This window comes from Eschrichtius robustus, chromosome 10, assembly GCF_028021215.1.
Source record: "Eschrichtius robustus isolate mEscRob2 chromosome 10, mEscRob2.pri, whole genome shotgun sequence".
In the NCBI taxonomy this organism is placed as follows: domain Eukaryota; kingdom Metazoa; phylum Chordata; class Mammalia; order Artiodactyla; family Eschrichtiidae; genus Eschrichtius; species Eschrichtius robustus.
In genome coordinates this window covers 10599517-10611720 of record NC_090833.1, presented here as the reverse complement: position 1 = coordinate 10611720, position 12204 = coordinate 10599517, and the positions used below count along the sequence as shown (strand labels likewise).

The window sequence follows — 12204 nt, the reverse complement described above, 5'->3', positions numbered from 1 at the left end:
ACTGTGCACCGGTTCGGTGCAGCTGCAGAGGCAGGCGCGGTTGTGTGGGGCTGGCGTGCCCTCTAGCGGCCACCGTGCGCCACATTCCGCCCCGCGGCCAGAGATGCCCAAGGTCCCACTGGCAGCCGTCGACTGGCAGGGAAGTTCCTTCTTGGAGCCATCCGCGGTCCAGCCTGCTGCTGCCCCACCTCCCCCGGGCTGACAACAGTCTCTCCCAAGGCTCTCTCCTCTCATGGTTCCCCAGAGACCCCACAGCGGCTGCGCGCCCCGTCCCGATTGCCATGGAGACCGCTTATACAGTTTCCCCCTTCCCCTCCACTTTGTCCTAAGTAAGGCCGGCAGGCCCGACCAGCGCCCGCCTAGGAGGGAGCCCGCCGGGGCGGGCGGCCGCGGGCCCATGAACAGCAGGGACCCAGGGACGCTGGCCGTGGAGAGAGTGAAATTCTTCGGCCAGCACCGCGGGGAGGTGAGGCCCTGTAGATCTCTGCCCAGATCTTAGGCTTCTTGGCTTTAGAGTGGTTCCTGGTTCTGTGTAGTGAGAGCCCGAGTGTTCTCTGGGCTCCAGTTGCAGAATGGGCTCTAGAATTCTAAGCACTGGTTCTAGAGGGGGCTCAAACTCCCGGCTGATTCCGGTGCTCTTTGGACTCTGGCTTAAGAGGGAACTCAGGGCTTAGAGTAGATTTTGCACTAGTTCTGGGCTTCAGCTCTAGAACGGGCTCTTGTCTTCTAGAGAAGGCTCCAGCCTCTGGCTTCAATGAGGACTCGCTCTGAGCTTCAGGTTCTGGTTTTGTTTTTTTTTTTAATTTTTGGCTGTGTTGGGTCTTCGTTGTTGCCCACGGGTTTTCTTTAGTTGCGTCAGCGGGTGCTACTCTTTGTTGCGATGTGGGGGCTTCTCATTGCAGCAGCTTCTCTTGTTGTGGAGCACGGGCTCTAGGCACGCAGGCTTCAGTAGCTGTGGCACACGGGCTCAGTAGTTATGGCTCGCGGGCTCTAGAGTGCAGTCTCAGTAGTTGTGGCACGCAGTCTTAGTTGCTTTGCAGCATGTGGGATCTTCCCAGACCAGGGCTTGAACCCGTGTGCCCTGCATTGGCAGGTGGATTCTTAACCACTGCGCCACCAGGGAAGCCCCAGGCTCTGGTCTTACAGGACAGCAGAGAGGGCTCCAAGCCCATGGCTCTCCTGCAGGGTGGTTCCTGAGTTCTAGTTGTTGAGAGAGGTCTGAAGTCCAAGCTCCAACCCCAGGCTCCTGGGGCAGTATTTATGGCTGGCCCAGGAGTCTGGGGTTAGGGATGAGCAGAAAGGTGTTTCTTGCCCCAGGATAGGACTTTTGTGCTCTCCTTGCAGGTCAACTCTTCTGCCTTCTCTCCCAATGGCCAGAAGCTGCTCACAGCCGCCGAGGACAGCTGTGTATATGGATGGGACACCCAGAGTGGGCGGCTGCTGTGGAGACACAGGTGGGGCTCTTCACCCCAGACGGGGAGACTGAGGCCCATGGCCCTGTTGTGGCATTCTACAGTACCTACCACAATGACCTCTGACATCTGAGCTGAGCATCCATGCAAGACAGCCAGGGCAGGGCAGGGCAGGGGCAGGAGGGCAAGGAGACATGACCTGGTCCCTGGGGTCCTGAGCCTCTGACTCTGACAGACCTGGACTCAAATCCTACCACTTAAAAAAAAAAAAACAAAACTTTAAAAATCTACATAATACCCTATTAACCATTTTAAAGTGTACAGTTCAGTAAAGTACATTCACATTGTTGTGCACCTAGCTTCCAGAACTCTCTTCATATCTTGCAAAACTGAAACTCTATACGCATTAAACTCCCCATTCCTCCCTTTTCCCAGCCCCTGACAACCACTGTCCTGCCTTCTGTCTCCAATTTGACTAAGTACAATACTTGGTATAAGTGGAATCATACACTATTTCTTTTGGTGACTGATTTCACTTAGCATAATGTCCTTAAGGTTCATCTATGTTTACCCACTTTTTTGACTGTGATTGCACTCAAGTCATGTCACCATCTCTGCACCTCTTATTTCCTCTTCAGAATGGGGATAATAGTTGCTACCCTATAGGATGAGACAATGCAAGCAAAGTGCCTGGCACCCAGTAAGAACTCAGTAGACATAACTTATAATTATTAAGAAGACAAGAAAAAACAAATCTGGTAATTATAGGGCAGACTGATTCATGTAATAGGTAAAGTCCAGGGGCTGGGGAGCTCAAAGAGGGTAATGAACCTACGCTGAGCTGTCAAGGCGTTTCTGGGACGTGCTTGCATTTGAATTGGGTATTGATCTTCCAAATAGGCAAAATGAGTTGGGCATTTCAGACCAAGGCATGGAAGCCCAGGAATTTTCCAGGTGGCTGGAGGGTGAGGGTTAGAAGGAAGTGAGGAGAGGGGCGGTAGGCAACGAGACTGAAGAAACTAGCAGGGGTTAGACTGCAAGGGCCAGAGGTGGAGTGCAGTGCCCCGTTCCTTGACCACAGCCGCCCACCCAGGCCCTGTGAGGTTCTGCCGCTTCTCCCCCCATGGCTGCCTCTTTGCCAGCACCTCCTGTGACTGCACCATCCGCCTGTGGGATGTAGCAGAAGCCAAGTGTCTGCAGGTCCTACAGGGTGAGTGGGCTGGGTGGGACTGGGAGCCAAGCAGCCAGGCCTGGGTTCCCTTTCAGACCCTGCTGTGTCCTGTGCCACCTCACCCCTGCCTCGCCGCCTGGCCGGTGCCTGCAGGTCACCAGCGGAGTGTGGAGACCATCAGCTTCAGCCCTGACGCAAAGCAACTGGCATCAGGCGGCTGGGACAAGAGGGTGATGCTCTGGGAGGTGCAGGTAGGTGGAGGGGCAGCCAGTGAGGCCTGGGATCCAGGGATGCACACCAACCACAGCGGCCACACCTTCCAACTGGGAAAGGTTGTTCCATCTTTCCCACACCTGGCATCCCATCCCCTTGCATCTGGCTGCAGCTACCTCCCCAGCTCCCCTCCCCCCACCCTCGTGCCTCAAGACCTCCGCCATGAGGTTCCCCCTGCCTGTACTGCCCTCCTCTCCTGCCAAGGCCCGGGAAGCCTCCCGTAACCCCTATGCTGCATCACACTACCCAGGCAGCCCCACAAGGAGGGCCTGGGTCTGACCCACCTGAGGCAGAGAACCTGGCACGCAGCCTCTGGGCTCTTTCCTCCAGTCAGGCCAGGTGCTGCGCCACTTGGTGGGACACTGAGACTCTGTCCCAAGCAGTGACTTCACACCCAGCTCAGACTGCTCGGTGAGCCACACCTCTGCCCGGGGCCCCACCTCAGTGGCCTAACAGTGGTTAGAATTCTACACCTTGACAGTGACTTAGCTCTTCTGAGCCTGTCCCCTCCTCTGTAAGATGGGGATTCAGCAGGGCTTGGTGAGATGGTGCCTGCTTTCTGTGAGCCTAGCCAGTCGGGGAACCGGGAGGCGCCGTGCTCATGGCAGCTGTCTGCAGGCCACCAGCTCTTGGGATTCCACCATCCGCATGTGGGACGTTCGGGCAGGGACCCCAGTGATCTTCCACCAGGAGCTGGAGGGCCACAGTGGCAACGTCAGCTGCCTGTGCTACTCAGCATCTGGCCTATTATTGGTGGGCTGGGCTGCCTGGGTTCCAGGGCGGCCCCTTGCTGACTACAACTCTTTGAGGGTCACAGGCCATTTTGGGGGCAGAGTATACAGGCCCGAAACCTCTATGCTTAGAGCTGTCTTCTGTCCAGGCGTCTGGCTCCTGAGATAAGACTATCCACACCTGGAAGCCCTCAACCGGAAGCCTGCTTGTCCAGCTCAAGGGCCACATCACCTGGGTGAAGAGCAGAGCTTTCTCCCCTGATGGGCTGCAGCTGGCCAGCACTGGCAACTCCTACATGGTAACCCCACCCCATCAGGCCTTCCTTCCTGCGAACTCCTACCCCACATCCTCCCTACCGGAGCCCTCAGCACCCCATGTCCAGAAATGTCCACATCCCTATCTGCCCTAAATAGGAGGCTACCAAGGGCAGGACCCAGGTGCCAACCACTTCCTTACCAAATGCCTGGCACTAAGGTCTGCACTGGCCCAAATGTTAGTGGCACTGACATTTCTATGACTCAGCTTCGGGGGAAAGGAAAGTATTGCACTGAATTTCTGCATCAGATATTACGTAGCCCTTGTTAAACACACTTCACAGACAACAAAACCCAGATCAAGAAGTTAACATGTTGGCTAAGACTCACCCCAAGGTGATTTTGTCAAAGACACCAGACTTGCCTATGAGACTTCCCTACCCTCCAGCTTGTTTTGATTTCCAGCTCAAAGTCTGGGACTGCAATACAGGGAAGTGCATTGAGACCCTGAAGGTAAGGTCTGTGGCTATAGCAAACAAGGATGCAGAGGAAGGCCTGCTAAGGGAGGCCCGCACCCCCAGAGCCCCATACCATGCTTTTGGCAGGGAGTCCTGGATGTGGCCCACGCCTGTGTCTTTACCCCAGATGGGAAACTCTTAGTGTCTGGAGCTGCTGCTTAGGCAAAATGCCAAGTTCACTGCAAATCACCCAGAGCTGCTCAAACAGAACATCACTACCTATGGCTCTCAAGACCTTCCACCCCTGCTTCTCCCTGCCCAGGGGGCACAGGACCAAAGTAACCATAAGAGAGTGCCCAATAGGCCCCTGTGGCCAGGGCTGCCATGGCCCCCCGCCAGGGCCGCCAACAGCAGCAGGCCAGCCTGCTGGGATCCATCGGACACCCGGTAACCATAACCAGGGCCACACCAGCCCACCTCTCCAGCACTTAGTCGAAACCCCTATAAACACAAAGCAACACCAGCCAGTTTGTTTGTTTTATTGACACCTGGATGCTCAGGCCTTGACCGCGTACTTCCGGAGCGGGTACAGCCGCTCCTTCCGCTGCTGCTTCTTGGTCTTCAGGTTCTCTTCGTGTTTGTTGAGCCGGCGGCGCATGGCACGCGTTTTCTTGGGCCGCAGATCCAGGGGCTTGTACTTCTTGCCCTGGGTGAGGGGGAGCAGGGGGAACATGAGGACCAGGGTTTGGGAGCTACTGCGGTAGCTGAGGAAGCCACAGAGTCGGAACTGAGATGCTGGGACGTGCCTGGGGAGATGCGAGTGTGAGGAGCTGTATGACACCCAGCCCAGGAGGGGACTGGAGACTGAAGTGTCGCCAGGCCATACTTTGCTTCCTAGCTCTTTAATTCCCCCAAGTTCAAGGTTGGGAAGGACTGTCCTCATTTTCTTTAAGTATATTGATTTGCTGGGCTAAGAAGTAATTTTGCCCAAATCTCAGCGAAGCTGTAGTGGAACTTGGGGCGCACACCCAAGTCAACCCACTCCCTACTTGGTGCTCTTTCCACCAGATTCCCAGCCGTGGAATCAACGTCACACCCCAACCCAGCAAGGGATGTTTGGTACCCACCAAGTCCTGGGGGCATTTCCTGTTATCTTGGCTTAAATTATGTGTGTGTGTATGGGAGGGTGAGATGTGCAGCTTAAGCTGGTGCTCAATTTATCTGAAGGACCTGCCAGGTACCTGTGGTGACATTCCCACCGAACATATGCATCTCAGAGGGAAGATCTGGCTTGGCCAAGACCATCCTGCTATGAGGGGCAAAGCCCCCCTTCCTGACTTGGCTCCTGCTCTCAGACCTTTATCAGGGCATTGTCTCTCCATCTCTGCTCCCACTCGTTCCCGCCCCACTTCCTCCTCAGTGAGCCAGTCTAGGCTAAGGCAGCTCTCATGGTCCCCTTTGTTCTGCAAAGGTCCCCTGGGGCCTCTTCAGTTTGAGGCCCTGTGCTGGGTGCTGGCTTAGCTACAAATGAGACCTGCTCCCTGCTCAAGGAGCTCCCAGCGCAGCGGAAAACAGAAAACACGTGGTGCATCAGTGTGGAGGAGGAAAGAGATTAAGGAAGGTTTCACCTAAATGACTGACAACCGCCTTGAAAGCAACAGGCACGTCAACTGAAAGAGAAACCAGAGTGGGCACAAAAGCCCTGAAGAGTGACAGCTCAGGCTGGGAGCTGCCAACAGCCTGGAGGGGTAGGCACATGGCAGGCGTATGTGAGCTAAGCGGGGTTCGGGTCATGAACAGCCTCAGTGCAGAGAACTGCAGGGAAAAAGCTAAGCAGGAGATGAGGGCAAGCTCGGGGCGGGGCGGGGGGGGGGGGGGGCGGTGCGCACCTGGAAGCATGAATGTCTGTCCACCCACATCCCTCATAACAGTTGGTACAGGTCAGGGCTTCATCTGTTTCCAATTTACCAAGCACCTTAGAGCTCTGCTGTCCAAGAGAGTGGCCACTAGCCACACACACTGTTTACATCCTTCAGTCACTGTGGCCACATAAGCGCTTAATAGGCATGCGTGGCCAGAGGTTACTGTATCGAACATCAACGTCTCTCATACAGAGACCTTACCTCTATCTCCAGGAGTCCCGCCTGGCTGTTTGGGGGAGTGTACTCACTGGATGGTCATGAAGGCAATTTTTCCAGGCCACAACTCTACATGGTCCCCTCAGAGCCTGATGAAAGCTCCAGACCCAATTCTCAGAAATACGTTCCCCCACACAAATGCACACACGTCCAGGGATGGCAGCAACCTTCCCCCCACATGCCGGTGTTCTCTGGGCAGCTAGCCCCGGCACACCGTGATGACTTTTTTGATGTGTCAAACCCTCCAGTCATTCAAACACTAATTTGGGTATTGATATGAAGCCATCTTGCAGATGCTATCAAAGTCCCTAATCAGTCAGCTTTAATTAAGAGATTATCCAGAGTAATCTGGGTGGGCCTGATCCAATCAGTTGAAAGGCCTTAAAGGCAGGGCTGTGGCTTTCCCCAAGAAATCCACCTGAGGGCAGCAGCTTCAACCAAACCTTGAGCTCCAGCTTGCTCATGGATCCTCTCTTCCCGACAAGTGTGCCCCCCACCATCAAACAAGCCATTTCCTTGTAATAAACCAAATGTGTGCATACACAGTATATAGAATCTCCTACTGGTTCCATTTCACAGCTTGAACTCTGACAACACTAGTTTTAGGCACAAGACCAGAAAATGACTGTAAAAATTCTAGGCTGAGTGAGGGGCAGGCAGGCACCTGTGGAAAATCTCCAGGAAGCACTCAATCCACCCTTACCAAGACATGGTTTGGAACCTAGGCCCAATCCATTTACTGTAGGTGGCGCTGGGCAACTTAACCTCTCTAAGCATTGAGGTCCTCATTTGAAAAATGAGGATACCAGATGCTTGGCAGTGAATGACAGTGCTAGCAAGACCATTAAAACATTTAAACAAGACTGCCCAAACTCAGCTGGTGAGGTTTTATTCAAAACCCATCTCCAGCCAGACTCCCACATCTTTGATTTCTTGACAACTGCAGCCCCAAGGAAATGCAGTCTGCATGCCATATGCTAGTAAGAAGGCGAACACATCCACAAGCTGAGAAGTCTCTAGAAAGCCCAGTCCCAAGCACCCCAGCAGGAGAAGCTCGCCATACTGCCCCTCTAGCCAAGCACCACCCTCCCTTAGCCACTAACCTTATAGAATTTCCTGAGGTTCTCTTTCTGAGTCTGGTTAATGACGGTGAGTACACGGGCGATGGATTTGCGAACAACTCGGCTACAAAACAGAGACATCAATAAAGACGGGGAAGACACACAGCACTCCCCAAGCTATCTATTTCAGGGCCTGACCCAGATGTCATAGGGCAGGGGCATTCCCCATCAGCTCACCCACATTCACCCAGGAGGTACCTAACCCAGTCCAGGAGGAAGGTGTACTGGAGGGAAGAGAGACAATAGATGAGTATCTATCCCAGGAGTGGGGACATGGAACGGCTGGCACATCCAGTGCTTTCGAAGAGTTGTGAAGTATTCACTGAGAAGGCTTAATGAGGACAGGTGAAGGGCAGATCAGGAAAGATCTTCCATCCCAGGCCATATATCCTGAGGGCTATGAAGACGACCTAACCAATGACGATCTGAATGAGCGGACTGGAGGGAATCATGCCACAAGTTGGGCAACCAAGTTAAGCTTAGGGAGTCCCAGGAAGGGCCACTGGGGAGGGGACAAGGCTGAAGACAGGAACAGGCTGGGGATAAGTGAATTTGCAGTCATGTTGAATATGAGAGCTGCTTAGTAAATGACTGGTAAACATGGTCTTGAGGATTCAGCATGCACCACCACAGGAAAATTATTGGGTGCCCATTTTATAAAAGAGGAAAGAAAAACCTGGGTGGTGGGCCAATCTACCCACCAAGTAGGATGTGGCAGAAGCGGAATTTATGCCCAGGTTGACTAACTCCAAATCCATGTTCCTTTCACAAATCTTGATTCTTGCTCCACCCACGTACATCAGTAAGTTACACTACAACTCAAGTAAGGGGTGCAAGGGATCCCTCAACCAAGTGAGGGAGGATGAGGGAAAAAATCCAAGTGCTGGTGGGAGGTAGGAGAAAGGGATCAATGAGACATTCGAAGGTACCATTAAAATGAGTCTTCAGGGACACCCAGCTTTCTCCAGCCAGAGAAGCTGAAGGAGGTTACTCCAGGCAAAAGGACCACAGATCAAAGGCAGGTAAAGGCAGCAGGTAACCACACACCTGGGCGTGAGCAAGGGGAGCCTAGAGAGGCTGGCTAGGAAGGGCACGACATTCCGACCCACGGATGCATGGAATGGGCACTTAAACGGACACCTCCTTAAGCCAACTTCGAAAATCCACAAATGTTCCTGACGCATATGTATCCCCCACACCCAGAGGGCCGTAGTCTGGCCTCCCGTCACTTACATCTTGGAGAGTTTGGAAGCCGCGCCGCCTGTTACTTTAGCCACGCGTAGCTGGGACAGCTCCACTTTCAGGTCCTCCAGCTGTTTCAGCAGCTCCTCCTTCTTCTTGCCGCGAAGGTCTCGAGCCTTAATCTTGGCCTGAGCGAAAGAAAGCATCTGGGTCAAACACCCGGCGGGGCGGTCTCCCCCTCGGCCACTTACCGAGCCTTCCACCGGCCATCGTCCCCTCCACCTGCGTCGTAATCAGCCCCTGGAGGGCGCGCGCCTCGCCCCGGGCCAGGAGCGCGCTGGAGGCCCAGCACTACAGTGCCTTGGGCAGGGCAACCCAGACCGCAGCAGGTGCGCCCTCGCCCAGGCCTGCTGCGAGGCTGGGCCACTATCCCCATTCCGCAGAGTGAAAGACGGAGGCCCCGGCAGCGCGCGCGCACCTCTCCTGGTCTAGGCCTGCGTGGGGAGAAAGCGAGAGGCCGGCTGGGGCGGCGCTAGGCCATTCCGCAGGGCCTCCCACAGGCCGGGCTGGTAGATGGGCTCTCAGGATTCGCCACGCGCCCCCCTACCCCAGCCCCTGAGCCCCACAGCGCGCGGATGGCGCCCGATTTCCCTACACTCACCATGACTGTAGAGTGAGCCTCCGCCGCCTTCTCGGAGGGAAAGAGGAAGGGGCGGGGCTGACCTCCACAACTACAACCGGGTGGCGGTGGGCGTGGTCAATAACGCTAGCGGGGGAGCCCTGGCTCCGCCCCTGTCGCCCCACCCCCGCGCGAGGAAAGCTGTGGTCCGGCCCGCCGAGCCCCGCCCCGAGGAGGCAGAGACCCGCCCAGCAGTGCCCGCGTCTTCTTCCCGCGCGCTGGAGAATACTTGGGTTCGGTGTATTGCCCAGAGCAGCGCTGTGGGGAAATCGAGGCCTGGGGTGGCGGCAATTTACTGGACTAGTAAGGACTCGGATTCATCCATTCATTTATTCGTTCATTCATTCATTCGGTAAACCTTTGCAGGTCGCCCACTCTGTGCTACTCCGAGCTGGGCGCCGGTGTTCCGGGGGTACCGGGCATGAAGGTTGAGGGTTTTCAAAGATGAATTAACATGGCCTCTGCCTTGGAGGAATTTAAATTGCAAGGTGGGCGGGGAAGGGCGGGGTCAGACAACTATAATCCAACTGCATAAAAATTCTAGTGGAGACAGCATGCGTTAGGGGAAAGAGCATTCATGGCCTTTTCTTAGTGAACCTGACCCGGTTTCAAATTCTTATCCTGTTGCCTGGTGCTAGCTGACTCTCTGCAAATCCCTTCCCCTCCCTGAGTCTTAGTTTTCTCACCTGTGATATGAGGTATTTATAAGGATCAGGAATATAACATGTAAAACTCTTAGCACAAGACCTGATGCAGGACTTCCCTGGCGGTCCAGTGGTTAAGACTCTGAAGTTCCAATGCACGGGGCACAGGTTCCATCCCTGGTCGGGGAACTAAGATCCCACATGCCGTGGGGCACGGCCAACAAAACAAAACACCTGATGCATAACAAGCGCTCAAAATATCATCACCATCAATATTCCCAGTTGAATGAACACTTGAGGTGGCCTGAAAGTTAAAGGGGGGATTTCACAAGGGAAAGTGCTCAGGCTTTCTGACTGGACAGTTGCATTGTTGCCCCAACCAGCAAGCATGAATCTGTGCTCTAGTGTCACTCCATTGCCCTTAACAAACGCACACCCACACGTTAGAGCTCTAGTTAAAGCCAGGTGGGCCCCTTGCTGCTGTCAGGTGTCTCCTCCAGGAAGCCTTCTCCCATCCCCTTATGGGTTTCCGTTAATGGATCGTAGCCTTGGACTAAATTGGGACACAGACCCCCCCCTTGTGTGCGAAGCTTTCTGGGCAATCCTCTCTTTAGACCCAAACATACTGAATTAAAATGAAATTTATGTGTCTATCTCCACAGCCAGCCTGGAAGTTCCCCAGGGGTCAGAACCATGGCTGACACCTTGTTTGGTTTTTCTCATCTCCAGGCCCAGCATATGGATGCTTGTTGGATGAACTGAAATAATGAGCTTTGCCCAAGATCACAGGGAGGCATGCTTCCAGGAAGTGGAGGGAGGTGGGGAAGAGAGAGCAGAGGACATTCTTGGCATGGATTAGTCTTAAATGGAAGTTGAATGGTGCACAGGGACTTGACGGTCATATTTTCCAAATGCTTATAGTTCTATTAAAGGTAAATGATTGTGTACATCTTTTCTGAACTTGAAGTCACCTATGACTACCCTGTTTCTCTTACATGCCACATCCAACCCACTCCCAAATTCTGCAGCCTCTTTCTTCAAAATACCCAACCTCTTCCCAGGTTACTGGCACCTGCCTGGACTGAGCTGCCATGGCCTGTCACCTGGACCACTGATGTCACTTCTTAAATCACCTACTTTGGCTCAGGCTCCCATGTGTTCTCAATACACATTTGAGGGACACTTTTCAAGTCAGATCATGTCACTGCTCTGCCCAGAATTTCCAGGGCTGTCCTGAGTTAAGACCACATCCTTTCCTCAGCCTACAAAGTTCTACAGCATCCGCCCCTCCCCCCCACCTCCCTTCCATCTCATTTCTTCTCACTCTTCTGCTCCAGTATGGCCTTGCTGTTTCTAGAATACACCAAGCCTGCCCTGTCTTTGAGCCTTTGCTTGCCTCCCTCCTTCACTTCCTGCAGGTCCTTGATCAGCGTCACCTCTTTGGGGACACTTCTCTTGACCACTTTATCTGAGGTACTCTCAGAAACTGCATGTTGTTTTTTTTTTCTCCTCAGAACCCAGTCATCCCTGACATAGTGTGAATTTTTAATTCTGCTCCCTTGACTGGAATGGAGATCCACGGTCATAAACACTGACACTATTTCATTCACCAGTTTATTTGGGGGCTATTTCCTTACTTGTAAAATGGGCATTTTGGTTTAAAATTCCTTCTGATCAGGATGTTCTGGGGATATGAATTTCTGTTGTCTTGTGGCCTCCCTAGGTCACACAGATTTCTTCCAAGGTATGGAGCTGATAGGCAGGTCTTCCAGGACCCCTGATACTTTTATTTAGCACCTGTTTCCCACTGTAGGAGTCTATCTTTAGCACCCAAGATTAGGTAGCATCCTAGTCTGACAATATTTTTTTGATCTGTAGACACAGTTCAATGGGAAGTATTCGAAGCAATGAAAACGAGTCTCATTAACTTCTACCGGTCTTTACTAAAAGGAAAACTATTATATGAAAACAAAGACCCAATGTAGTCTCAGGCTAAGTCTCATTGACAGAACCCCTCAAGCAACAGCCCAGGCACCTAATCTTGGCACTACAATGTTGTCCTTGGCTCTGCCCTATCTCTCCCCATCTCAGACTCTGGGGGTTCGCTTCCTACCAGGATATTCCTCTCCAGCCAGGCAAG

General features: G+C 53.5%; 2 protein-coding genes across 2 annotated transcripts; one reads left to right on the top strand and one right to left on the bottom strand.

Annotated features, from left to right (window-relative positions):
* Window positions 1-397: 397 nt before the first annotated feature.
* Window positions 398-4522, top strand: WDR38 (WD repeat domain 38). Its single transcript, XM_068553954.1, is given in 9 exon segments — window positions 398-466; window positions 1345-1459; window positions 2494-2622; window positions 2737-2834; window positions 3187-3267; window positions 3475-3609; window positions 3737-3886; window positions 4308-4355; window positions 4448-4522. Coding segments are annotated over 9 exon segments (900 nt in total).
* Window positions 4523-4823: 301 nt separating this feature from the next.
* RPL35 (ribosomal protein L35) lies at window positions 4824-9502 on the bottom strand. The gene is made up of 4 exons (XM_068553445.1): window positions 9403-9502; window positions 8793-8929; window positions 7542-7623; window positions 4824-5006 (listed from the first exon to the last, which is right to left on the bottom strand). The coding sequence occupies exons 1-4, from the start codon at window positions 9403-9405 to the stop codon at window positions 4857-4859; spliced, it is 372 nt and encodes a 123-aa protein (XP_068409546.1). The 5' UTR covers window positions 9406-9502; the 3' UTR covers window positions 4824-4856.
* Between the last annotated feature and the right edge of the window lie 2702 nt (window positions 9503-12204).

Coding starts and splice junctions, on each gene's coding strand:
- RPL35 (XM_068553445.1), bottom strand. Junction 7,624..8,792: donor GCTTCCAAACTCTCCAAGAT/GTAAGTGACGGG, acceptor TCTGTTTTGTAG/CCGAGTTGTTCGCAAATCCA. Junction 5,007..7,541: donor ACCTCAGGAAATTCTATAAG/GTTAGTGGCTAA, acceptor CCCCTCACCCAG/GGCAAGAAGTACAAGCCCCT.